Source organism: Embiotoca jacksoni, unplaced genomic scaffold (assembly GCF_022577435.1).
Source record: "Embiotoca jacksoni isolate LCO1_2020_lvr unplaced genomic scaffold, fEmbJac1.0.p SCAF_14, whole genome shotgun sequence".
NCBI classification, from domain to species: Eukaryota; Metazoa; Chordata; class Actinopteri; family Embiotocidae; genus Embiotoca; species Embiotoca jacksoni.
Window position 1 is genome coordinate 16,045,490 of NW_027185274.1, and position 27,541 is coordinate 16,073,030.

Below are 27,541 nucleotides of genomic sequence, written 5' to 3' on the forward strand. Positions count from 1 at the left end.
CTATCGAGCCAGCAGGTGTTTCTTAGTGTTTTTGTCAGGCCTCAACAGAATAATGAAACATTTTGGAGCAAAGATACAGAACAGTAAACCATAGCTGGAGGCCAGAATTGCAAAAATTTCAACAGCAACTGCATATTTACCAGGAGAGCTAACATAAGCAGGCACAAAGGCCACCCAAACAGCACAGAAAATCAGCATGCTGAAGGTGATCAGTTTGGCCTCGTTGAAGTTGTCTGGAAGTTTTCTGGCAAGAAAGGCCAAGAGGAGACTGGTGCAGGCCAGCAGGCCAATGTAGCCCAGGACCAGTGAGAAGCCCACCACAGAGGCCATGGCACACTTCAGGGTGACCTTTAACCCCGGGATGTCCAGGTCAGGTTGAGGCACCGGGGGGCTGAGCAATAGCCAAATAATACAGACGACAACCTTGATGAAAAAAAGCATTGCACATGTCATTTTAATATAAGTAAATGCCTTAATGAGTAATATTTTTTTAATCAAATGAGCGCCTCTGTAAGTACGACCTGTATACAGGTGAAGAAGCAAACACTTCCTCTCTGTTGGCCCGGACCAAACCACTTCATCAAGGCTTCGGCACCGGGCCGAGCTGAACGGAACGCTGCCAGAACCACAATGGTCTTGACTTGGAGGCAGGAAACACAAAGTACAAAGCTGATCCCAAAAGCAGCCTGCTGGAACCGGCAAGACCAGACTGATGGACGAGCGATGAACACCAAGGAGCACAAGAAGCAGAGCTTCAGTGACACGAGAAGCAGGAAGCTCAGTTCGGAGTTGTTGGCTCGTACCTTAACATGAGAATTGGAATTTGCATTAAATGGACAAATACATTAAAAACATAACATGCAAGAACAAAAAAAAAAAAAAAAAAAACGAAAGATTTATTTCTCAAAATAATAGGGCATTGTCTGTTTTAATTTGGGTTCTCACCATTGGTGTTTTACGGTAGTGGAGGAATACCAAAAACACAGCTGTTGTCACTGCGACACCACAAACAGCTACTGCAGTGAGGGTAATTCCCAATGTTTCATTAAAGGACAGGAAGTCCAGATGGCGAGGGATGCAGGCAGTTCGTTTAGCATTGGACCAGAAATCGGACGGACACCGCTCACAGTGAAGGGAACCTGGGAGAAGAAAACACACACAACAGGGAGGTAGGCAAAAACTTAGGGGGGAAAAATGTAGATGAGCTAAAAGCATTAGACAAAGTTTGGCTTACTGCATATTTAAATATTGCGCAGACATTGCAGTGCTGACTAGATAAAATGTTTACGGTCACAGTGTACATTTCCCTACCAGTTTTATTGCTGATCTCCCCTTCAGCACACGGGATGCAGTCAAAACAGCAGACAGGTTCTCCTTTCCTGTTGGCCTTTCGGGTACCTGGGGGGCAGATCTCACTGCACACTGAAACAGGCACCTAAACAACAAGTAAAACAATTTTCCTGAGTATATAATGTGTTGTGAAATTGATTCAACAGAAGGTTTAGTATTGGTATGATTCAAATTACTGGCGTTTAAGGCACCTGATTTGATCCTGTGCTCCACTGAATAGCTGATTCGTTAAGGTGGAGGTCAAAACCATCAACGCGACCAATCAAAACAAGTTTCTGTGTCCCCTCGGGGGTTTTCTGCCAGTTCACAAGGTCGTACTTTGCAGGAATGTCGGCTCCTTGGAAATGAAACAGTTCACCCTGTGGTGTGGTGAAGTTCACTTTGTTCAGGTGCTGCAAAAGCTGAAAGCATCAAAATGTTGACATAGAAAATAATGTTTCTATTATTCATGTAAACAGTACTAGTTAAATTCTATCTGATAAATGCACCTGTTTTATGCTCCCTTTAAAAAAAAAATTGAAATTTGAAAACATAGGTTATAAAAGTCTAAAATTCATCTGATGGAAATTATTAAAAGGACATATCTGTGTTGCACCTCTGTGGGTTGGATTTGTTTTGGAGAGGAGCAGGTGGAGCTGTTGTTTCCTGGAGGGCCTTCTGTGTTGGGGCAGGAGAGAAGGCTGTGAAGGGCGTGGGCTGCTGCATAAACTGCAAGGTACACGTTGTACGATACCCTGAGCTGGGAGGTGTCAATAAAGAGATTCTGCACCCACTCCAGAGATTCTGTGCCACTACAGGGTGGTAGAGAATCCTTCTGAAGAAACCTGTTTATATAAAAATGTGATGAAGAGGCATATGAAGGAGGAGGTCTGGCCCCAGGACTACATCCAAACTCCTTTTCCCAAAATTCTCTCAGGAACTCATCATCAGGACGATAAGACGGGTTCAATTTTTTTAGATAATTCTCAAATCCAGGTAAAGCTGAACTTCTAATTGCAACTCCAAGAACACCTCTTGCCACTTTACTTGTGACAGGATTTTGGAGAAGATCACCGCTCGTGCTCCAAGCCTCACTGGCCAGAAACTGTCTGTCAGTAACCTGGTGATAGCAAGAGGACACAATCAAGTCAAAAATGACTCCAATTGGATTACATTTAGTACATTCTATTTCATTTTACTTCACTTTCTTACATTTATCTTGGCCAGCTGCAGAAACAGTTCCCTCACATCTGTATACCAGGAAAAGATCAAAATCACTCTCGCAGTTGAGGCCTGAATTGAGAGAGCAGCTCGTCTGGCATCACTCACAATATTTTCCCTCTGGAGCGTCTCTACAAATGCCAGACACACCTCTGCTCCCTGAATCTCCTCCTGAAACACCTGATATGTACAAGTGAAGAACAAGAACAAAAAGATTAGATGTGCTCAAAGTGTTAAAATAAAGAGATGTCTTGTATAGATGCTGTGACATTTCTCCTACAACAAATACAACAACAAATGAGGCCACCTTTACTGCCATGTGGCCATAATTGTTGTTTGCTATCACAGCTCCAATCCAGGTCCAGTTGAAGCGTATAGCGAGCTGGGCGATGGCCCGGGCTTGGTAAATATCACTGGCCATGGTCCTGAAGAAATTCGGATATTGGAGCCGGTCACTGAGACAGGGGCAGCTAGCCGTGTAGCTCATCTAAAAGACAAAAAACACATACATACAGTCTATAATATGAAAACTCATAAACATGACATCTGTATTGCAACAGCTCACTGTAAATACACTAGATGAAGAGATAATGGCACGATTAATGCACTATGGTCAGAGTCAGAGTGTGTAAAAAAGAAAACGCTAAACAAGTGATTTCAATTTAAAGCTTTTTAAAAACCAAAAACACATGAAGTATAAAATAGTTTTGATTTTATTGGAACTCACTAAAGGTACAGAGAGTGGCCCCAGGATTCTGGAGAGTATCTGAGCCGTTATAGATGAGGCACCACCAATGATCAAAGGAACAGGCTGATCACCTGATGACAAAATAATTAAATTCATTAATTTGAAATAGTAATTAACTTTGCACTCAACACAAAACTGCGACGCAATATTATATGCTTGATATTAACAGGAAAGGACATACATTATATCAATTAAAAGCTAGATGTAGTACCTCTCCTCTTTTCAATTTCTTCTTTATTTCCAGCAGGCAAAGCTGCTGTATTACAGCTGATGCTGTCTCCTCCAACCAGTGACAGTGCTGCCTGTATAGCCCAAGGGGGAAGGGCACAGCTATCACGAATGTGGTAACCCAGCTTCACACCTGGCAGCAAGGTTGTACTATGATTGATTTCCTCAAATGCAAACACCATAGCGTAAATGTACTGCAATGGAAGATTTTGCAAGCTGAAAACACAGGAGAGAAGAAACATCATCATAATTGTGAAGTGATTGTGAAACTGTTAATCTGTGAACAACTCTGTGATAATTTTGCGTCACTGGAAAAGCAATTATATCATCACTTTTTTAATAAGAAAATTAACAGGTGAATGCTGCCTTTCGAATAGAAAAGATACAACTAAAAATGCACTTGTGTATGTCAAACATGTGCATATGTATCAAACAGCATTGACAGTAAACAACACATTTTAGAGTTTTACCCAGTGCAAGGTTTGTAGTGTGGCAGCTGAGTGAAGTCATGGTCTGTATCTGGAGGTTCATAACGGAGACTAAAAAGCCCACCAATAACTACATCTCCATCTTCGAACAAACCCTCATCACTCGGTGTCCCCCAAAGAGAACAAGTCACTGACTGAACCACCTGCGGTCCAGACCCGAGCCCCAGCTGTCTGCCGGAAAGCCCCACAAGGAGCAGCAATGGCGTGGAGCAGGACCATAGTGTGAAGAGCCAGGAGAACCAAGACATGGATGGAGCTGTTCTGAAACTTTGAATATGTGCACCGTATTAGATAACTTTCATTGGCATAACATCCATCAATAAGAGAAGTAATAAATTAAATATCTGTAAACTTCAGCGGTTTCTGAAACTAAAAGGTCAAATTGTATTAAATTTCTCATTGTGAAACAGGAAAAAGTACTGTGAAATATTTTAGGCATCCACCTATAAAGAAAAATAATTATTGACAACATGCATATTAAAACAGTTATAGCTTGCACTGACAAATGACAAGGGATCTGAACCATGACTTACCCCCCTCCTGCTCTGCACAACTTACATGTTGTTCTCGGTATAAATAATAGCTCTAAAGCCCAAAGTGGAGTTGTAGTAAACAAGATGACATGGCACAAAAAACAGGGCAGAACAATAATGATGGGGATTGGTGTGTGTGATACAGAAACTGGAGTATTTGCCTGGAGGGTTGTGGTCACAGATATCCCAAAAGATTTTCAACGTTACCTTTTAGTTGATTAGGAAAAGGAGATTTGATTAGAAATACTTAAAACACAGCTACACCTTTCACACACCCTTAGCTGCAAAGCCAGGCTGTTATTTGTGTTCATTAAATTTCATTATGAAAACATTTTAGAAAATTCTAAAAAGAATTTAGCTTGTTTCACTATATTAATCATATAATGAAGATTTGCCAGGAAAAGAAAATCTGTCATATACTGTGTATTATAAATAATGGAGCTGGAACAAACTAAGAAAAATAAACTATATCTAAATCACTAACCTTTAGTGGTGCTGTTTAAATCAGCAACATCTCTTCACAGAAAGTGTCCCAGTCTCAGAGGACTCACCAACAACTCTTATCATTTGGATATTTATTTTTAGAAGAAAGTACTCCGACTGAAGACTTTCCAGTTTCCTGTGTTTAATGGTGGTTGGAGAAAATATTTTTCCTGGGCTTTCAGCAAGTACGTAAAATCTATGGCAAGTCTTGCGAGAGCATGTAAGGTCGGGGTTCAGGGGTTCGGTACGTACGGTAGTGACCGGTAGTGACATTGGCTAATGTAGCTGGCTTCATCTGCTCAAGTGGAAACGCCATAAACTCCACCGGACAGGGACAAACTCTGCTCCTCCCAGCGTTGTAGTGGACAACACTGACGATAGCGCAACAGCGAGAACCTCGTGCATTGTCGCTCCTATGAACGCAATGATGAGAATCGGTAAGATGAGGAAGCGGTGGCCGAGCTACGGGGCCTGCAGCAGCAGGACCAGCCAGCCTCCGCTCTGCTGCCCCTACCTGATATCAGCTGTGCTGAGAAAATACTCTGTTAAGAAGTGCAGACTGCAATTGCAGTCATTCAGTCGCCTATTGAATGAAAAATATCCTTGGCTCGATCACCACGAACCGTTCAGCACCTTTTGTTTTGCCCGGCAGACATTTTGCTCACGAGGGCCGCCGGTTCCGTAAAGAAACCACTTTTTTTTCTCGGACACATGCTGTGAGTGCTGGACATTAACACACCGTGGAGTCATTGTCAGAAGTCAAGGAGAGAACGCGAGAAGGACATTATGGATGCCATTTACTTGTTCATGTGTACGTTTCCAAACATCAGCAGGCAGGTACAGTATATCATGTCATCAAGGAGCTTTGACATTGTCCCGGTCATCTGAAAGTACTCACAGATACTTTATATAAGCGTTTACCTTATTGACAAGAGACTAAAATGAAAAACAATGCTTAATTTGATTGTTTGGATTTGATCTGTTGTTGAAGCTGCATGTTTTTCTCACACCAAACTTTACATAAACGCAAAGTAGTTGATAGGACACGCAAACCATGTTTTACACTCCTAATGTCAATCATAAAGCCGAGGATTAAGTTACATCAAACTTAATGAAGAAAGGATGAGGTACAGGTGTGCAGTTCCTCAGCCCCATCATTGATTATTTCACAAGCAATTACATCCTATTATACACTAACAGTGAGGCGGCACAGAGGGACCAGGAGGCTGTGTGCATATTTGTTTGCTGTTTTTCATGGTTTTACAGATCATAAGTGACATTGTACCATCCATTTATTTTTTTAAAAAGTAGCTATATTATAATATTGTAGCAGCAAATAAATCAGACTGGGTGTTGTGGCCACTTAAACAGATGTGGAATTTATTTAAAAAAAAATTATATTACATTTTCAAACTGACTTCTCCAATATCTGCATAATAGACATCAGAACATATGCGCCAACGAAGGTTAAAATAACAAAAAGGAGAGTTTGTTGTTTGTCATATTCTCTGATTGGTCAGTTGAAGGAGGAATCAGTCTAGGTGAATGCGAGGCATAGTAGCCTTAGGTGACATTACTTGTCTGTCTTTGCTAACATAGGGTTATCACTGAACATAATTTATGCTCTTCTTTGTAATCTGGAAACATGACTATTATGGATTATGATAGTAGGGTTTATAGACAGCATGAGGAATTATGGCAAGAAATTAAAATAAAATTGACATACAGTTTTCATTTTTTATTCTAAAACTGACACAAGAATGGGCAGAAACCTGTTCATGAGCAAACAGGCGTCCCTCTCCGGCTCCGCCTGCAGTTGCAATGGTAGAGGAAAAACTGCACTCACAAAATAAATGATTAACCAGACGATTTAGAAAAAGGCCTTACTCAAGAATACAACAAAATAGAGGTAGGCAATCAACTGGGACTACTGTAGGTGTGTGATGGGTTTTTAATTTACTAACATGGGTACAATCGTATCCATTCTTATGATTATATAGAAGGAATTTTTTTTTCTGCAGGAAATTTGACAACTCTGCAATAATAAACAGTGATACCTTCCTCATACCCTTATTGTCTGTTACATAGAAACATGTTACTGTGTTTTAAATTGTTCCTTGGAAGTGGCTCCTGTCAGTGATACAAAATTACAAGTGACATAACCGTTGGACGATGGAGATGCAGGTAGAGCAGCAGCAACATGCCCTAGTCAGAAATAGCTTATGTCAACAAGGATAAAGAACATTAGACCCAGAAACAGCAAGTCTAAATAAAACCAAGGCAACTCTTGTGATGATTTTCTAGCTAAGAAAGAGTGCGTTATAAATGTAGTTTTGACAGTGGGGAAAGAGGAGGATGTTGCACAGCTGCAGAAGCCAGTTGCAGATGTACATTAAAAACTTGAGAGATGCAGAAAGAAGCACCAATGGTGTTAAATGTTGTAGGACTTCCATCTGCTGGCCAATTTTGGTGCATGCAGTTTAAGCGAAATGATCACTGTTGTCAGCCCCTTAGATCATCATTGTATTTTGTTGCAGCATTTTGAGTTTGCGTGCTCTAGCTGCCTAAGTTCAGGTTCAACCTACAGTTTGGGTTCACTGGCCCATAAGTGTGAATGTGAACATGAATGGTAGTCTGTGAACTTGTTTAAAATGTATTAAGTCGAAAAAAGTACTTGTTTATAATAAATTCATGTATATAATATAAAACAGTATAAACGATGTAATCATCAAATCTGTGAATGTAATTAATGTTTTACATTTTATTAATATAATTGTCTGTTATAAAAAAAAAAAAAAAAAACTGGTCCAGTTTCATTCAGCTGAGATACAGTATGGAATCAAAACACAGAAAAAGAGAGCAAAGTAAGAGCATCGATTGAAAATCTAATTTATGTGATCCGCATTGCATTTAAATGTACATTTTTCTTCAGTATTACAGGAGCATTTAATAACAGCAGAACTTCTGAAATGTTGTTAGGCATTCAGTTAGCAATAAAAGCTATAACTTTGTATGGCACATTAAGGTTTAGCATAATCTAAATGAAAGGAATTTGCATTACACTTAAACATAAATATGTGCATGATGCAGGGCAATGTGGGTTTTATATTTTTCACACAAGAGGAGTTGGTGGGACATTGTCTTCATAAGAAAAACATGATAAAGAATTCAAGCCATGAACACTATCTAGCCATCATGTGTTTCTTAGTGTTTCTGTCAGGCCTCAAAAGAATAATGAAACATTTTGGGGCAAAAATACAGAACAGTAAACCATAGCTGGAGGCCAGAATTGCAAAAATTTCTACAACGACCACATACTTCCCAGGAGAGCTAACATAAGCAGGCACAAAGGCCACCCAAACAGCACAGAAAATCAGCATGCTGAAGGTGATTAGTTTGGCCTCGTTGAAGTTATCAGGGAGTTTCCGTGCAAGAAAGGCCAAGAGGAGGCAGGTGCAGGCCAGCAGGCCAATGTAACCCAAAAGCAGACAGAAGCCCACCACAGATTCCATGGCACACTCCACCGTGACCTTTGACCCTTGGAAACCCAGGTCACGTCGAGGCGTGGGGGGGCTGAGGGACAGCCACACTGCACAGATGATAACCTGGATGAAAGGAAAACACATTTCAAAGTTATAAAGCTGCCAATAAAATGTTAAGAAATACTTTATAATACAGCTTACGATGTCCAGTATCATTTTCTTGTATGAACCAGGTACTAAAATACACTTAAAATAAAATACTTAAATGTTGTCAAGTATTTGTTTCTCACAATTTGTTTTGCTCCAATATACCTACAAATACAAGCAGCAACCAGTAAGTGATTATTATACCTGATGCATGCAATGAAATTACAGTAACATATAATATATGATATTAATAAATGTTTCCATTATTTAACCAATAAAAAATATACATACCTGTATACAGGTGAAGAAACAGACACTTCCTCTCTGTTGGCCCGGACCAAACCACTTCATCAAGGCTTCAGCACCGGGCCGAGCTGAGCGGAAAATAGCCAGAACCACTATGGTTTTTACCAGGAGGCAGGAAATACAAAGTACAAAGCTGATGCCAAAAGCAGCCTGCTGGAACCGACAAGACCAGACTGATGGACGACCGATGAACACCAAGGTACACAAGAAGCAGAGCTTCAGTGACACGAGAAGCAGGAAGCTCAGTTCGGAGTTGTTGGCTCGTACCTTGAGGTGGCAAAACAACGAAAGAAAGGAATATGACAGAAAGACAGCATACCATAAACTCTGTGATATTATGCTGGGTTCTCACCATTGGTGTTTGACGGTAGTGAAGAAAAACCACAAACACAGCTGTTGTGACAACAGCACCAGACACAGCTGCTGTGGTCAGAGTGATGCCCAAGGTCTCATTGAAGGATAGAAAGTCCAGCTGTCGAGGGATGCAGGCAGTTCTTTCAACATTGGACCAGAACTCAGATGGACACGGCTCACAGTGAAGGGAACCTAGACAGAGTGGATAGAGAGGAAACAGGGCTGAGAACAGGACCAGAACTCAGATGGGCAACGTTCATATTTCCTCACCAGTTTTATTGTTGATCTCCCCTTCAGCACACAGGATGCAGTCAAAACAGCAGACAGGTTCTCCTTTCCTGTTGGCCTTTCGGGTACCTGGGGGGCAGATCTCACTGCACACTGAAACAGGCACCTAAACAAAAAGCCATATGACTTCAACATGTGAATTGACATTATTTTCTGTCGCAATGTTCTTAAAAGCTTTGAAATAGTTGTTTGATCTGACTACCTGATTTGACCCTGTGCTCCACTGAATAGCTGATTCGTTAAGGTGGAGGTCAAAACCATCAACGTGACCAATCAAGACAAGTTTCAGTGTCCCCTCGGGGGTTTTCTGCCAGTTCACAAGTTCGTACTTTGCAGGAATGTCGGCTCCATCAAAATAAAACATCTCCCCTTGTGGTGTGGTGATGTTCACTTTGTTCAGGTGCTGTGAGAGCTGGAAGAGACAAATGTTGAAGAAACTGTTAACAAAAAAAATCAGTATCCAAAGTATAAATGTTTTTTAAAAAACACTGAATTAATGAAAACTTGAACAACAATCGCTCTTGTTGGTGACACCATGACAGTTGTGTTGCACCTCTGTGGGTTGGATGTGTTTTGGAGAGGAGCAGGTGGAGCTGTTGTTTCCTGGAGGGCCTTCTGTGTTGGGGCAGGAGAGAAGGCTGTGAAGGGCGTGGGCTGCTGCATAAACTGCAAGGTACACGTTATACGATACCCTGAGCTGGGAGGTGTCCGTAAAGGGACGCTGCGCTCCCTCCATGGACTCTGTGCCACTACAGGGAGGGAGAGAAACTTTGTGAAGGAACCCCTTTACAGGCACTGAGGTAGAAACATTTGACGGATCGTCAGACAGTGTCCTGAGGGGTGAAGAGCGATATGCAAAGAGCGAACTGTCCCCATAACTGCATCCAAACTCTTTCTCCCAGAATTCTCTCAAGAATTCATCATAAGGATGAGAAATGGGGTTCAAACTTCTGAGATAGTTGCCAAATCCAGGTATTGTTGAACTTCGAATGGCCACACCAACAACACCAGTTGCCACATTGGAGATGGTGAGATCGTGGAGAAGATCATCACTGGTGCTCCAAGCCTCACTGGCCAGAAACTGTCTGTCAGTCACCTACAGTGAGAGGACACTGAAATAAAGAAGACTTACAAGAAAAACACCTGCCATCATGTTTCTACACCATTTGCTCACATTTCTCTTGGCCAGTTCTTTAAATAGTCTTTTCACTTCTGTATACCAGCAAAAGATGAGAATCACTCTTGCAGTCGAAGCCTGAATTGTGAGTGCTGCACGTTTGGCATCACTCACAATAGTTTGTCTGCGGACAGTCTCTATGAATTCCAAACATATTCCTTTACCCTGAATCTCTTCCTGAAATACCTGAAATATGGAGGCCAAAACAACAAATATGTTCATGTTATTTCTTCGTAAAAGAGAGACATGACAGACTTTAACAGACATTTAACCGTACAGTAACAAGATATATACCTGCATCGCAAATTGACCATAATCATTGTTTTCAACCATAGCTCCAATCCAAGTCCAGTGGAGACGTATGGCCAGTTGTGCGATGGCTCGAGCTTGATAAACATCACTGGGGATTGTTCTGAAGAAGTTGGGAAACTTGGACCTATCACTAAGACAGGGGCAGCTTGCTAAGTAGCTGATCTGAGGGCAAAACACAAATGCTATTTTGACAAAGTTTTTGCAGCTATAGTACCATTTTTCTTTTCTTTAAAAAGTTAAACAAGCCTCTTAATATACTATGAGAAAGTCTCATCGAAGGTTTGTATTACGTCAGGTAAAGAAACTCACAACAGGTACAGAAAGAGGCCCCAGGATTCTGGACAGCATTATGCTCGTTGTAGATGCAGCACCACCAATGAGCAAAGGAACAGGCTGACCACCTGATGATTAGACAAATAAGAAAAAAAAAAGTCATGCCGCAGTGAAAATCAGTTGTTTTCTCTCTGATGTAACAAATGTTAATTGCTCATATCTGATATCAAGTCAAACCTGCTGTGTCTCCAGGTTGTCGGTAAGTTGCAGAATGAAGCATAGAGGCTTGTAGGTTGCAGCTGTGTGCGTCTCCTCCGACCAGGGATAGAGGTCCTTGCAGAGCCCAGGGGTATTGTCCACAGCTATCAAGTATACGGTAACCTAGCTTCACTCCCGGCAGCAGGGTGCTGTTACGATTGATTTCCTCCACCGCAAACGCCATAGCATACATGAACTTTAAAGACTCGAGATCTAAACTGAGACCACAGGAGGAGAAACACATAGTGTATTGAATAACCTGTGAAAGGTTATGTGAGTAAAAGTCATAATATGATATCATATCATATAATACCATAAAAAAAAAAAAGCATTGTAACAAAAATGCAGGTTGTGATTAGGTTTTACCCGGTACAAGGTTCATAATGTGGCATCTTGGTGAAGTCTTGTTCTCCAACTGAAGGTATATAATAAAGACTAAAAAATCCGCCGATAATCACATCTCCATCCTGGAAGAGGCTCTTGTTTCCCGGTGCAGCCCACTGGGTGCACACTGTTGCCTGAACCATCTCCAGTCCTATCCGTCTGCCGACTCCACTGAGAAGCAGCAGGGAGAGCCACTGAGAAAGGAGCCGGGGAAACCAAGACATGGATGCAGCTCTGCTGGACAGATAACACATACAGGAACATCAAAATATGCATTAATTGCAATAAATTCTGTCAGTTTCAAATACAATTCAACACAAAAATACTTCATCAAGCCTGACTGCAGAGTACATTAAATGCATTCTACATTTCTAAATATAACATTATAGCCTCATCTTAGTTACCTTCAAAAAGAAAAACTAATAAAAACAAACATCTTTAACTTGGTTAAAAATCTCCAATGATAAGTTTAAGTCTGAAAATGGTATCCTGACTAACACATACCTCCCTCCCTCCCTGTATGTGAGGTGTTGATGTGAGGTTTTATAACAGGTGTAACGCCTTTTGCAAGGAGGTGAAAGTGATGACCGAAGCAGCAGACGACACAAAGTTATTCCGCTCTAGAGTCATGGTAAAAAAAACTGTGAATGCTAGCAAGTGATTAGCATTCATGAGGTTAGCAGTAGTTTGTGTACAGTATGTTTCCTGTAGATCAGTAGTACCTAATCTGCAGGTTTGGATCCCCCAGGGGGTCATGAGGGAAAACAGAATATATTACTTATTGAGTGAATGAGTGCAAAAAATACTGACATGATGGCACTACCCACCTTTGTCATGGCAGATATTTAGATTTGTCGCTGTAGGTAATGCACAGGTGTTTTAATAATGGCTCAGTTCCATTAAGTGTCCAGAGTAATCCGTGGTAGTGACACATCATGCAAAAAAGCAGAACTTTCCTTTCGTGGAACGCGTCCATCATTAATACACCTGTGCTTCCTTACAACGACAAGTCAAAAAAGGTCTGTGATAGAAACCAAATGGCGGCCTAAGGTGGAGTCAACCATTGGTTTGTGAACTGCCGTTTTAATGCCTCAAGTTTAGCATTTTGGCCGTTGCCATATTGTTTTTTTGTATCCAGAAGTATATATTTGGACGAGCTTGGGAGGAGTGACCAGTGATTTGACTCGATCTGACTCTAAACCCAAGAACACTACACCCACCCACCTGTACCCAAAACCTGAATACATTCATAAAACAATGAAAATCCCAGTTTTTTTCCTCACTCTCTGAATGTGTTTGCATGTGTGCAGGCTTTCGCGCATGTGCATTTGCTAAGGGACATCGATCTATGCAATAGCATATATCACCAAAATCACACAGTGGTCCATGGCTACCAGACCGAAAGGCTGCTGTTTCATATTCCAAGACTTCAAAACCTAGTATATTGCTAGACATTGTTGTAACCTGTTAATTATGCTACAACTCTTAACTTCGGTATTTAAGATTTGTCATCCTTTTAATTGGGAAAAAAAAAAAAAAACAGGAGATCATTAATGTGTGAAGTGATTTTAGTGAGCCAACACAAAATAAGGCTGAAGTTATTGAATATTTTTTATAGGATCTTTGCACAGAGACCAGTGTTTTCAGTTCAGCTCCAAGGACGACTCGTACTGACATCTAAGTTGTAACTTGTTGTCTAACGTTCTGCGGGAGGAATGAAATGTTGTTTTGTGTTTGAACAAGGTTTAGTACAGGATTTTTTTTTTTTTTTGATTTGGGAAGCTCACATCTGCTAATATTTTCCTACTTTACCAAAGTTGTGTTTCCTTGACCTCCCATGAAATGAGTGTTTTTGCTATAACATTACTGTGCGACACTCATGTGAAATTGCAGAGCTAATTTCACTTCGGCAAATGATAATCCTGAAAACGTGGTCTCCATTGTTGCTTCACTGTTGACTTCCTGGTGCTTGTTGTTACAGACGAGCTCTCATTATCAGTTTAGTGTTTCAGCACAGTAAGCATAAAGTTTCTTATTTATATGCTTCACTCACAGGTGTTTAAATTAACGTATGAATATGAAGAGTCTGTAGCGTGAAATAATATTGTTTCTGAAGAGATAAGGCAGATCCCTCTTCTCTGCTCTCCTCCTTTTGTTAAGAAAAATCAGCAGTGTCAGGCGTAAACGTAACAGTGTATTCTGGAAGCTGACTGGTGGTCAGTGTATTTGACTGGCGCCACTCAGCTGTAGGTTTGAACATCATCACTTCACATTCACAGTCGTCCTGTATTCAGCTGATGCATTACGTTTGTAAAAACATTACAGGATGTGTCATCGTTGCTCAAACACCGTGCTCATAAGTTGTTTTTCCAACTCGCACACATCTATTTGAATTGCATATGTGACTGAATTAGATTCCCGACTGCAAATATCCTGCCGTGAGAATGTGAGGTGGAAAAATCTGTTAAAAAACACTTCAGTTGATATAATGCGCAACTTGGGCAAGAAATTCACAGGCAGAGATTTTTTTTTTTTTGCCACATCCTTCCTGCGGCAGCTCCAACTGTATAGCTTTTCCCCGAGATTTTGTGTTTAACTTCCTCATATTTTTAAGTTGCTTCAACAGTCAGTCTGTTCTAAAGGTTGGTTTGCTGCTACAGTATTAAAATACACCTGCTTTTTACCAAAAAATTTTGACAACATGATGTCACCTATGATCTGCAAAACAATTAAAACAGCAAACAAATATGCACACAGCCTCCTGGTCCCTTTGCGACTTTTAACTGTTAGTATTTAATTGGGTTTAATTGCTTGTGAAATAAACAATGATAGAGATGAGGAATTGCACACCTGTGGCTCATCAGTCCCTCCTACCTACCTCAACCTTTCTTAATTAAGTTTGATGTAACTTAGTTCTCAACTGTGAGATCAGCATTTTGCTTGTGTCAGCAACGACTTGTTTAAGATTATGTAAAGTTTGATGTGAGCTCAGTGTTAAAAACATGCAGCTTTAGCAACAGATCAAATCCAGACAATACAATCAAGCATTGTTTTTCATCATAATCCCTCTTGCCAACAAAATAAATGCTTAGATAAATTATCTGTGAGTCCTTTCAGGTGACTGGGGCAATGTCAAAGCTCCTGAACGTCATGATAAACCTCCTTCTTAAAGTATGCATACAAGTAAACAAGCAACTCAATAATAATAATAAAACCAATAATAGGGTGCTGGATCCCATTCCAGCACCCTATTATCCAAGCTGATGAATGGATTAGCAGTTATACCATGGAACATGTACTCAGTCAGTAGAAGAAAGTAATACTTCTTTATTTTTCACTTTCAATCAATTAATGTATATGATATTATAAAACAGCACAGTATGAAAGCTATAACCTTCGTTGAAAAATGTATATGAAAGTAATTAACGTTGTTAGATTTATCAGAATTTTATGTTTTCTGAGAAACTGGTGCAGAGTTTTATCCAGCTCAGATACAATATTTAATAAAAACAGGAAAACAAACCAACCTACCCACATTGATACAAAATCCCATTTACGTGTGTTTAAATCTACATTTTGCTTCAGTATTACAGGAGCATTGATTGTCAGCACAACAGCAGAAATATTAGTTATTCAATTAGCAATAAAAGCTGGAAATTTGAGGTACATTAAGGGTTAGCATTATCTAAATGAAAGGAATTGGCATTACACATAAACATAAATATGTGCATGATGCAGGTAAACGTAGGTCTTATATTGTTCACCAAAGGGCTCCACAAGAGGAATTGGTGGGACATGATAAAGAGTCATATGATCAAATTCATGCCAGGAAAACTATCTAGCCATCATGTGTTTCTTAGTGTTTCTGTCAGGCCTCAAAAGAATAATGAAACATTTTGGGGCAAAAATACAGAACAGTAAACCATAGCTGGAGGCCAGAATTGCAAAGATTTCTACAACGACCACATACTTCCCAGGAGAGCTAACATAAGCAGGCACAAAGGCCACCCAAACAGCACAGAAAATCAGCATGCTGAAGGTGATCAGTTTGGCCTCGTTGAAGTTATCAGGGAGTTTCCGTGCAAGAAAAGCCAAGAGGAGGCAGGTGCAGGCCAGCAGGCCAATGTAACCCAAAAGCAGACAGAAGCCCACCACAGATTCCATGGCACACTCCACCGTGACCTTTGACCCTTGGAAACCCAGGTCACGTCGAGGCGTGGGGGGGCTGAGGGACAGCCATACTGCACAGATGATAACCTGGATGAAAGGAAAACACATTTCAAAGTTATAAAGCTGCTAATAAAATGTGAAGAAATACTTTATAATACAGCTTACGATGTCCAGTATCATTTTCTTGTATGAACCAGGTACTAAAATACATTTAAAATGAAATAGTTAAATGTTGTTAAGTATTTGTTCCTGACAATTTTGTTTTGCTCCAATATACCTACAAATACAAGCAGCAACCAGTAAGTGATTATTATACCTGATGCATGCAATGAAATTACTGTAACATATAATATATGATATTAATAAATGTTTACATTATTTAACCAATAAAAAATATACATACCTGTATACAGGTGAAGAAACAGACACTTCCTCTCTGTTGGCCCTGACCAAACCACTTCATCAAGGCTTCAGCACCGGGCCGAGCTGAGCGGAAAATAGCCAGAACCACTATTGTTTTTACCAGGAGGCAGGAAATACAAAGTACAAAGCTGATCCCAAAAGCAGCCTGCTGGAACCGGCAAGACCAGACTGATGGACGACCGATGAACACCAAGGAGCACAAGAAGCAGAGCTTCAGTGACACGAGAAGCAGGAAGCTCAGTTCGGAGTTGTTGGCTCGTACCTTGAGGTGGCAAAACAACGAAAGAAAGGAATATGACAGAAAGACAGCATACCATAAACTCTGTGATATTATGCCGGGTTCTCACCATTGGTGTTTGACGGTAGTGAAGAAAAACCACAAACACAGCTGTTGTCACAACAGCACCAGACACAGCTGCTGTGGTCAGAGTGATGCCCAAGATCTCATTGAAGGATAGAAAGTCCAGCTGTCGAGGGATGCAGGCAGTTCTTTCAACATTGGACCAGAACTCAGATGGACACGGCTCACAGTGAAGGGAACCTAGACAGAGTGGATAGAGAGGAAACAGGGCTGAGAACAGGACCAGAACTCAGATGGGCAACGTTCATATTTCCTCACCAGTTTTATTGTTGATCTCCCCTTCAGCACACAGGATGCAGTCAAAACAGCAGACAGGTTCTCCTTTCCTGTTGGCCTTTCGGGTACCTGGGGGGCAGATCTCACTGCACACTGAAACAGGCACCTAAACAAAAAGCCATATGACTTCAACATGTGAATTGACATTATTTTCTGTCACAATGTTCTTAAAAGCTTTGAAATAGTTGTTTGATCTGACTACCTGATTTGACCCTGTGCTCCACTGAATAGCTGATTCGTTAAGGTGGAGGTCAAAACCATCAACGTGACCAATCAAGACAAGTTTCAGTGTCCCCTCGGGGGTTTTCTGCCAGTTCACAAGGTCGTACTTTGCAGGAATGTCGGCTCCATCAAAATAAAACATCTCCCCTTGTGGTGTGGTGATGTTCACTTTGTTCAGGTACTGTGAGAGCTGAAAGCGGCAAATGTTGAAGAAACTGTTAACAAAAAAAATCAGTATCCAAAGTATAAATGTTTTTAAAAAACACATTGGCTTCGTGAAAACTTGAACAACAATCGCTCTTGTTGGTGACACCATGACAGTTGTGTTGCACCTCTGTGGGTTGGATGTGTTTTGGAGAGGAGCAGGTGGAGCTGTTGTTTCCTGGAGGGCCTTCTGTGTTGGGGCAGGAGAGAAGGCTGTGAAGGGCGTGGGCTGCTGCATAAACTGCAAGGTACACGTTATACGATACCCTGAGCTGGGAGGTGTCCGTAAAGGGACGCTGCGCTCCCTCCATGGACTCTGTGCCACTACAGGGAGGGAGAGAAACTTTGTGAAGGAACCCCTTTACAGGCACTGAGGTAGAAACATTTGACGGATCGTCAGACAGTGTCCTGAGGGGTGAAGAGCGATATGCAAAGAGCGAACTGTCCCCATAACTGCATCCAAACTCTTTCTCCCAGAATTCTCTCAAGAATTCATCATAAGGATGAGAAATGGGGTTCAAACTTCTGAGATAGTTGCCAAATCCAGGTATTGTTGAACTTCGAATGGCCACACCAACAACACCAGTTGCCACATTGGAGATGGTGAGATCGTGGAGAAGATCATCACTGGTGCTCCAAGCCTCACTGGCCAGAAACTGTCTGTCAGTCACCTACAGTGAGAGGACACTGAAATAAAGAAGACTTACAAGAAAAACACCTGCCATCATGTTTCTACACCATTTGCTCACATTTCTCTCGGCCAGTTCCTGAAATACTCTTTTCACATCTGTATACCAGCAAAAGATGACAATCACTCTTGCAGTCGAAGCCTGAATTGTGAGTGCTGCACGTTTGGCATCACTCACAATAGTTTGTCTGCGGACAGTCTCTATGTATTCCAAACATACTCCTTTACCCTGAATCTCTTCCTGAAATACCTGAAATATGGAGGCCAAAACAACAAATATGTTCATGTTATTTCTTCGTAAAAGAGATACATGACAGACTTTAACAGACATTTAACCGTACAGTAACAAGATATATACCTGCATCGCAAATTGACCATAATCATTGTTTACAACCATAGCTCCAATCCAAGTCCAGTGGAGACGTATGGCCAGTTGTGCAATGGCTCGAGCTTGATAAACATCACTGGGGACTGTTCTGAAGAAGTTGGGAAACTTGGACCTATCACTAAGACAGGGGCAGCTTGCCAAGTAGCTGATCTGAGGTCAAAACACAAATGCAATTTTGACAAAATTTTTGCAGCAATAATACCATTTTTTCTTTTCTTTAAAAGGTTAAACAAGCCTCTTAATATACTATGAGAAAGTCTCATCAGAGTTTTATATTTCTTCAACTCACAACGGGTACAGAAAGAGGCCCCAGGATTCTGGACAGCATTATGCCCGTTGTAGATGCAGCACCACCAATGAGCAAAGGAAAAGGCTGACCACCTGATGATTAGACAAATAAGAAAAAAAAATTAATGCTGCAGTGAAAATCAGTTGTTTTCTCTCCTGGATGTAACAAATGTTAATTGCTCATATCTGATATCAAGTCAAACCTGCTGTGTCTCCAGGTTGTCGGTAAGTTGCAGAATGAAGCGTAGAGGCTTGTAGGTTGCAGCTGTGTGCGTCTCCTCCGACCAGGGATAGAGGTCCTTGCAGAGCCCAGGGGTATTGAGCACAGCTATCAAGTATACGGTAACCTAGCTTCACTCCCGGCAGCAGGGTGCTGTTACGATTGATTTCCTCCACCGCAAACACCATAGCATACATGAACTTTAAAGACTCTAGATCTAAACTGAGACCACAGGAGGAGAAACACATAGTGTATTGAATAACCTGTGAAAGGTTATGTGAGTAAAAGTCATAATATGATAAGATATCATATAATATCATAAAAAAAAAGCATTTTAACAAAAATGCACAGTGCGATTAGGTTTTACCCGGTACAAGGTTCATAATGTGGCATCTTGGTGAAGTCTTGTTCTCCAACTGAAGGTATATAATAAAGATTAAAAAATCCGCCGATAATCACATCTCCATCCTGGAAGAGGCTCTTGTTGTCCGGTGCAGCCCACTGGTTGCACACTGTTGCCTGAACCATCTCCAGTCCTATCCGTCTGCCGACTCCACTGAGAAGCAGCACGGAGAGCCACTGACAGAGGAGCCGGGGAAACCAAGACATGGATGCTGCTCTGCTGGACAGATAACACATACAGGAACATCAAAATATGCATTAATTGCAATAAATTCTGTCAGTTTCAAATACAATTCGACACAAAAATACTTCATCAAGCCTGACTGCAGAGTACATTAAATGCATTCTACATTCCTAAATATAACATTATAGCCTCATCTTAGTTACCTTCAAAAACAAAAACTAATAAAAACAAACATCTTTCACTTGGTTAAAAATCTCCAATGATAAGTTTAAGTCTGAAAATGGTATCCTGACTAACACATACCTCCCTCCCTCCCTCTCTGTATGTGAGGTGTTGATGTGAGGTTTTATAACAGGTGTAACGCCTTTTGCAAGGAGGTGAAAGTGATGACCGAAGCAGCAGACGACACAAAGTTATTCCTCTCTAGAGTCATGGTAAAAAAAAAACTGTGAATGCTAGCAAGTGATTAGCATTCATGAGGTTAGCAGTAGTTTGTGTACAGTATGTTTCCTGTAGATCAGTAGTACCTAATCTGCAGGTTTGGATCCCCCAGGGGGTCATGAGGGAAAACAGAATATATTACTTATTGAGTGAATGAGTGCAAAAAATACTGACATGATGGCACTACCCACCTTTGTCATGGCAGATATTTAGATTTGTCACTGTAGGTAATGCACAGGTGTTTTAATAATGGCTCAGTTCCATTAAGTGTCCAGAGTAATCCGTGGTAGTGACACATCATGCAAAAAAGCAGAACTTTCCTTTCGTGGAACGCGTCCATCATTAATACACCTGTGCTTCCTTACAACGACAAGTCAAAAAAGGTCTGTGATAGAAACCAAATGGCGGCCTAAGGTGGAGTCACCCATTGGTTTGTGAACTGCCGTTTTAATGCCTCAAGTTTAGCATTTTGGCCGTTGCCATATTGTTTTTTTGTATCCAGAAGTATATATTTGGACGAGCTTGGGAGGAGTGACCAGTGATTTGACTCGATCTGACTCTAAACCCAAGAACACTACATCCACCCACCTGTACCCAAAACCTGAATACATTCATAAAACAATGAAAATCCCAGTTTTTTTCCTCACTCTCTGAATGTGTTTGCATGTGTGCAGGCTTTCGCGCATGTGCATTTGCTAAGGGACATCGATCTATGCAATAGCATATATCACCAAAATCACACAGTGGTCCATGGCTACCAGACCGAAAGGCTGCTGTTTCATATTCCAAGACTTCAAAACCTAGTATATTGCTAGACATTGTTGTAACCTGTTAATTATGCTACAACTCTTAACTTCGGTATTTAAGATTTGTCATCCTTTTAATTGGGAAAAAAAAAAAAAAACAGGAGATCATTAATGTGTGAAGTGATTTTAGTGAGCCAACACAAAATAAGGCTGAAGTTATTGAATATTTTTTATAGGATCTTTGCACAGAGACCAGTGTTTTCAGTTCAGCTCCAAGGACGACTCGTACTGACATCTAAGTTGTAACTTGTTGTCTAACGTTCTGCGGGAGGAATGAAATGTTGTTTTGTGTTTGAACAAGGTTTAGTACAGGATTTTTTTTTTTTTGATTTGGGAAGCTCACATCTGCTAATATTTTCCTACTTTACCAAAGTTGTGTTTCCTTGACCTCCCATGAAATGAGTGTTTTTGCTATAACATTGCTGTGCGACACTCATGTGGAATTGCAGAGCTAATTTCACTTCGGCAAATGATAATCCTGAAAACGTGACCTCCATTGTTGCTTCACTGTTGACTTCCTGGTGCTTGTTGTTACAGACGAGCTCTCATTATCAGTTTAGTGTTTCAGCACAGTAAGCATAAAGTTTCTTATTTATATGCTTCACTCACAGGTGTTTAAATTAACGTATGAATATGAAGAGTCTGTAGCGTGAAATAATATTGTTTCTGAAGAGATAAGGCAGATCCCTCTTCTCTGCTCTCCTCCTTTTGTTAAGAAAAGTCAGCAGTGTCAGGTGTAAACGTAACAGTGTATTCTGGAAGCTGACTGGTGGTCAGTGTATTTGACTGGCACCACTCAGCTGTAGGTTTGAACATCATCACTTCACATTCACAGTCGTCCTGTATTCAGCTGATGCATTACGTTTGTAAAAACATTACAGGAGGTGTCATCTTTGCTCAAACACCGTGCTCATAAGTTGTTTTTCCAACTCGCACACATCTATTTGAATTGCATATGTGACTGAATTAGATTCCCGACTGCAAATATCCTGCCGTGAGAATGTGAGGTAGAAAAATCTGTTAAAAAACACTTCAGTTGATATAATGCGCAACTTGGGCAAGAAATTCACAGGCAGAGATTTTTTTTTTTTTTTGCCACATCCTTCCTGCGGCAGCTCCAACTGTATAGCTTTTCCCCGAGATTTTGTGTTTAACTTCCTCGTATTTTTAAGTTGCTTCAACAGTCAGTCTGTTCTAAAGGTTGGTTTGCTGCTACAGTATTAAAATACACCTGCTTTTTACCCAAAAATGTTGACAACATGATGTCACCTATGATCTGCAAAACAATTAAAACAGCAAACAAATATGCACACAGCCTCCTGGTCCCTTTGCGACTTTTAACTGTTAGTATTTAATTGGGTTTAATTGCTTGTGAAATAAACAATGATGGAGATGAGGAATTGCACACCTGTGGCTCATCAGTCCCTCCTACCTACCTCAACCTTTCTTAATTAAGTTTGATGTAACTTAGTTCTCAACTGTGAGATCAGCATTTTGCTTGTGTCAGCAACGACTTGTTTAAGATTATGTAAAGTTTGATGTGAGCTCAGTGTTAAAAACATGCAGCTTTAGCAACAGATCAAATCCAGACAATACAATCAAGCATTGTTTTTCATCATAATCCCTCTTGCCAACAAAATAAATGCTTAGATAAATTATCTGTGAGTCCTTTCAGGTGACTGGGGCAATGTCAAAGCTCCTGAACGTCATGATAAACCTCCTTCTTAAAGTATGCATACAAGTAAACAAGCAACTCAATAATAATAATAAAACCAATAATAGGGTGCTGGATCCCATTCCAGCACCCTATTATCCAAGCTGATGAATGGATTAGCAGTTATACCATGGAACATGTACTCAGTCAGTAGAAGAAAGTAATACTTCTTTATTTTTCACTTTCAATCAATTAATGTATATGATATTATAAAACAGCACAGTATGAAAGCTATAACCTTCGTTGAAAAATGTATATGAAAGTAATTAACATTGTTAGATTTATCAGAATTTTATGTTTTCTGAGAAACTGGTGCAGAGTTTTATCCAGCTCAGATACAATATTTAATAAAAACAGGAAAAGAAACCAACCTACCCACATTGATACAAAATCCCATTTACGTGTGTTTAAATCTACATTTTGCTTCAGTATTACAGGAGCATTGATTGTCAGCACAACAGCAGAAATATTAGTTATTCAATTAGCAATAAAAGCTGGCAATTTGAGGTACATTAAGGGTTAGCATTATCTAAATGAAAGGAATTGGCATTACACATAAACATAAATATGTGCATGATGCAGGTCAACGTAGGTCTTATATTGTTCACCAAAGGGCTCCACAAGAGGAATTGGTGGGACATGATAAAGAGTCATATGATCAAATTCATGCCAGGAACACTATCTAGCCATCATGTGTTTCTTAGTGTTTCTGTCAGGCCTCAAAAGAATAATGAAACATTTTGGGGCAAAAATACAGAACAGTAAACCATAGCTGGAGGCCAGAATTGCAAAGATTTCTACAACGACCACATACTTCCCAGGAGAGCTAACATAAGCAGGCACAAAGGCCACCCAAACAGCACAGAAAATCAGCATGCTGAAGGTGATCAGTTTGGCCTCGTTGAAGTTATCAGGGAGTTTCCGTGCAAGAAAAGCCAAGAGGAGGCAGGTGCAGGCCAGCAGGCCAATGTAACCCAAAAGCAGACAGAAGCCCACCACAGATTCCATGGCACACTCCACTGTGACCTTTGACCCTTGGAAACCCAGGTCACGTCGAGGCGTGGGGGGGCTGAGGGACAGCCATACTGTACAGATGATAACCTGGATGAAAAGAAAACACATTTCAAAGTTATAAAGCTGCTAATAAAATATGAAGAAATACTTTATAATACAGCTTACGATGTCCAGTATCATTTTCTTGTATGAACCAGGTACTAAAATACATTTAAAATGAAATAGTTAAATGTCAAGTATTTGTTCCTGACAATTTTGTTTTCCTCCAATATACCTTCAAATGCAAGCAGCAACCAGTAAGTGATTATTATACCTGATGCATGCAATGAAATTACTGTAACATATAATATTAATAAATGTTTCCATTATTTAACCAATAAAAAATATACATACCTGTATACAGGTGAAGAAACAGACACTTCCTCTCTGTTGGCCCGGACCAAACCACTTCACCAAGGCTTCAGCACCGGGCCGAGCTGAGCGGAAAATAGCCAGAACCACTATGGTTTTTACCAGGAGGCAGGAAATACAAAGTACAAAGCTGATCCCAAAAGCAGCCTGCTGGAACCGGCAAGACCAGACTGATGGACGACCGATGAACACCAAGGTGCACAAGAAGCAGAGCTTCAGTGACACGAGAAGCAGGAAGCTCAGTTCAGAGTTGTTGGCTCGTACCTTGAGGTGGCAAAACAACGAAAGAAAGGAATATGACAGAAAGACAGCATACCATAAACTCTGTGATATTATGCCGGGTTCTCACCATTGGTGTTTGACGGTAGTGAAGAAAAACCACAAACACAGCTGTTGTGACAACAGCACCAGACACAGCTGCTGTGGTCAGAGTGATGCCCAAGGTCTCATTGAAGGATAGAAAGTCCAGCTGTCGAGGGATGCAGGCAGTTCTTTCAACATTGGACCAGAACTCAGATGGACACGGCTCACAGTGAAGGGAACCTAGACAGAGTGGATAGAGAGGAAACAGGGCTGAGAACAGGACCAGAACTCAGATGGGCAACGTTCATATTTCCTCACCAGTTTTATTGTTGATCTCCCCTTCAGCACACAGGATGCAGTCAAAACAGCAGACAGGTTCTCCTTTCCTGTTGGCCTTTCGGGTACCTGGGGGGCAGATCTCACTGCACACTGAAACAGGCACCTAAACAAAAAGCCATATGACTTCAACATGTGAATTGACATTATTTTCTGTCACAATGTTCTTAAAAGCTTTGAAATAGTTGTTTGATCTGACTACCTGATTTGACCCTGTGCTCCACTGAATAGCTGATTCGTTAAGGTGGAGGTCAAAACCATCAACGTGACCAATCAAGACAAGTTTCAGTGTCCCCTCGGGGGTTTTCTGCCAGTTCACAAGTTCGTACTTTGCAGGAATGTCGGCTCCATCAAAATAAAACATCTCCCCTTGTGGTGTGGTGATGTTCACTTTGTTCAGGTGCTGTGAGAGCTGGAAGAGACAAATGTTGAAGAAACTGTTAACAAAAAAAATCAGTATCCAAAGTATAAATGTTTTTTAAAAGACACTGAATTAATGAAAACTTGAACAACAATCGCTCTTGTTGGTGACACTGTGACAGTTGTGTTGCACCTCTGTGGGTTGGATGTGTTTTGGAGAGGAGCAGGTGGAGCTGTTGTTTCCTGGAGGGCCTTCTGTGTTGGGGCAGGAGAGAAGGCTGTGAAGGGCGTGGGCTGCTGCATAAACTGCAAGGTACACGTTGTACGATACCCTGAGCTGGGAGGTGTCCGTAAAGGGACGCTGCGCTCCCTCCATGGACTCTGTGCCACTACAGGGAGGGAGATCAACTTTGTGAAGGAACCCCTTTACAGGCACTGAGGTAGAAACATTTGACGGATCGTCAGACAGTGTCCTGAGGGGTGAAGAGCGATATGCAAAGAGCGAACTGTCCCCATAACTGCATCCAAACTCTTTCTCCCAGAATTCTCTCAAGAATTCATCATAAGGATGAGAAATGGGGTTCAAACTTCTGAGATAGTTGCCAAATCCAGGTATTGTTGAACTTCGAATGGCCACACCAACAACACCAGTTGCCACATTGGAGATGGTGAGATCGTGGAGAAGATCATCACTGGTGCTCCAAGCCTCACTGGCCAGAAACTGTTTGTCAGTCACCTACAGTGAGAGGACACTGAAATAAAGAAGACTTACAAGAAAAACACCTGCCATCATGTTTCTACACCATTTGCTCACATTTCTCTCGGCCAGTTCCTGAAATAGTCTTTTCACATCTGTATACCAGCAAAAGATGAGAATCACTCTTGCAGTCGAAGCCTGAATTGTGAGTGCTGCACGTTTGGCATCACTCACGATAGTTTCTCTGCCGACAGTCTCTATGAATTCCAAACATACTCCTTTACCCTCAATCTCTTCCTGAAATACCTGAAATATGGAGGCCAAAACAACAAATATGTTCATGTTATTTCTTCGTAAAAGAGAGACATGACAGACTTTAACAGACATTTAACCGTACAGTAACAAGATATATACCTGCATCGCAAATTGACCATAATCATTGTTTTCAACCACAGCTCCAATCCAAGTCCAGTGGAGACGTATGGCCAGTTGTGCGATGGCTCGAGCTTGATAAACATCACTGGGGATTGTTCTGAAGAAGTTGGGAAACTTGGACCTATCACTAAGACAGGGGCAGCTTGAAAAATAACTGATCTGAGGGCAAAAAACAAATATTATTTTTACAGTTTTTGAAGCAATAATAAAATGTTTATTTTCTTTAAAAACTTAAACCAATGGATCAGCCTCCTAACGTAGTATTAAAAGTCTCATCAGAGATTTATATTTCTTCAGGTAAAGAAACTCACAACGGGTACAGAAAGAGGCCCCAGGATTCTGGACAGCATTATGCTTGTTGCAGATGCAGCACCACCGATGAGCAAAGGAACAGGCTGACCACCTGATGATTAGACAAATAATTATATACAAACATTCTTTTTCATGCTGCAGTGAAAATCAGTTGTTTTCTCTCTGATGTAACAAATGTTAATTGCTCATAACTGATATCAAGTCAAACCTGCTGTGTCTCCAGGTTGTCGGTAAGTTGCAGAATGAAGCGTAGAGGCTTGTAGGTTGCAGCTGTGTGCGTCTCCTCCGACCAGGGATAGAGGTCCTTGCAGAGCCCAGGGGTATCGAGCACAGCTATTAAGTATACGGTAACCTAGCTTCACTCCCGGCAGCAGGGTGCTGTTACGATTGATTTCCTCCACCGCAAACACCATAGCATACATGAACTTTAATGACTCTAGATCTAAACTGAGACCACAGGAGGAGAAACACATAGTGTATTGAATAACCTGTGAAAGGTTATGTGAATAAAAGTCATAATATGATAAGATATCATATAATATCATTAAAAAAAGCATTTGAACAAAAATGCACAGTGCGATTAGGTTTTACCCGGTACAAGGTTCATAATGTGGCATCTTGGTGAAGTCTTGTTCTCCAACTGAAGGTATATAATAAAGACTAAAAAATCCGCCGATAATCACATCTCCATCCTGGAAGAGGCTCTTGTTTCCCGGTGCAGCCCACTGGGTGCACACTGTTGCCTGAACCATCTCCAGTCCTATCCGTCTGCCGACTCCACTGAGAAGCAGCACGGAGAGCCACTGAGAGAGGAGCCGGGGAAACCAAGACATGGATGCAGCTCTGCTGGACAGATAACACATACAGGAACATCA

General features: G+C 41.0%; 4 protein-coding genes across 4 annotated transcripts; all 4 read right to left on the reverse strand.

Moving 5' to 3' along the window:
- LOC138197522 (extracellular calcium-sensing receptor-like) lies at positions 1–4,262 on the reverse strand. Its single transcript, XM_069148399.1, has 11 exons — positions 3,997–4,262; positions 3,510–3,742; positions 3,287–3,369; positions 2,858–3,037; positions 2,542–2,730; positions 1,946–2,449; positions 1,542–1,751; positions 1,312–1,435; positions 946–1,139; positions 519–803; positions 1–423 (listed from the first exon to the last, which is right to left on the reverse strand). Exons 1-11 carry the CDS (start codon positions 4,260–4,262, stop codon positions 1–3), a joined length of 2,691 nt encoding a protein of 896 aa, XP_069004500.1.
- Positions 4,263–8,212: 3,950 nt separating this feature from the next.
- On the reverse strand, positions 8,213–12,154 carry LOC138197435 (extracellular calcium-sensing receptor-like). Its single transcript, XM_069148274.1, has 11 exons — positions 11,994–12,154; positions 11,607–11,845; positions 11,406–11,497; positions 11,079–11,258; positions 10,782–10,970; positions 10,161–10,703; positions 9,810–10,019; positions 9,590–9,713; positions 9,318–9,511; positions 8,951–9,232; positions 8,213–8,635 (listed from the first exon to the last, which is right to left on the reverse strand). The coding sequence occupies exons 1-11, from the start codon at positions 12,152–12,154 to the stop codon at positions 8,213–8,215; spliced, it is 2,637 nt and encodes an 878-aa protein (XP_069004375.1).
- Positions 12,155–15,768: 3,614 nt separating this feature from the next.
- On the reverse strand, positions 15,769–19,779 carry LOC138197436 (extracellular calcium-sensing receptor-like). The gene is made up of 11 exons (XM_069148275.1): positions 19,619–19,779; positions 19,235–19,473; positions 19,033–19,124; positions 18,714–18,893; positions 18,417–18,605; positions 17,796–18,338; positions 17,444–17,653; positions 17,224–17,347; positions 16,952–17,145; positions 16,585–16,866; positions 15,769–16,268 (listed from the first exon to the last, which is right to left on the reverse strand). Exons 1-11 carry the CDS (start codon positions 19,777–19,779, stop codon positions 15,846–15,848), a joined length of 2,637 nt encoding a protein of 878 aa, XP_069004376.1. The 3' UTR covers positions 15,769–15,845.
- A 3,327-nt stretch (positions 19,780–23,106) lies between these two features.
- Positions 23,107–27,418, reverse strand: LOC138196947 (extracellular calcium-sensing receptor-like). Its single transcript, XM_069147338.1, has 11 exons — positions 27,258–27,418; positions 26,875–27,113; positions 26,666–26,757; positions 26,334–26,513; positions 26,037–26,225; positions 25,416–25,958; positions 25,065–25,274; positions 24,845–24,968; positions 24,573–24,766; positions 24,206–24,487; positions 23,107–23,899 (listed from the first exon to the last, which is right to left on the reverse strand). Exons 1-11 carry the CDS (start codon positions 27,416–27,418, stop codon positions 23,477–23,479), a joined length of 2,637 nt encoding a protein of 878 aa, XP_069003439.1. The 3' UTR covers positions 23,107–23,476.
- Between the last annotated feature and the right edge of the window lie 123 nt (positions 27,419–27,541).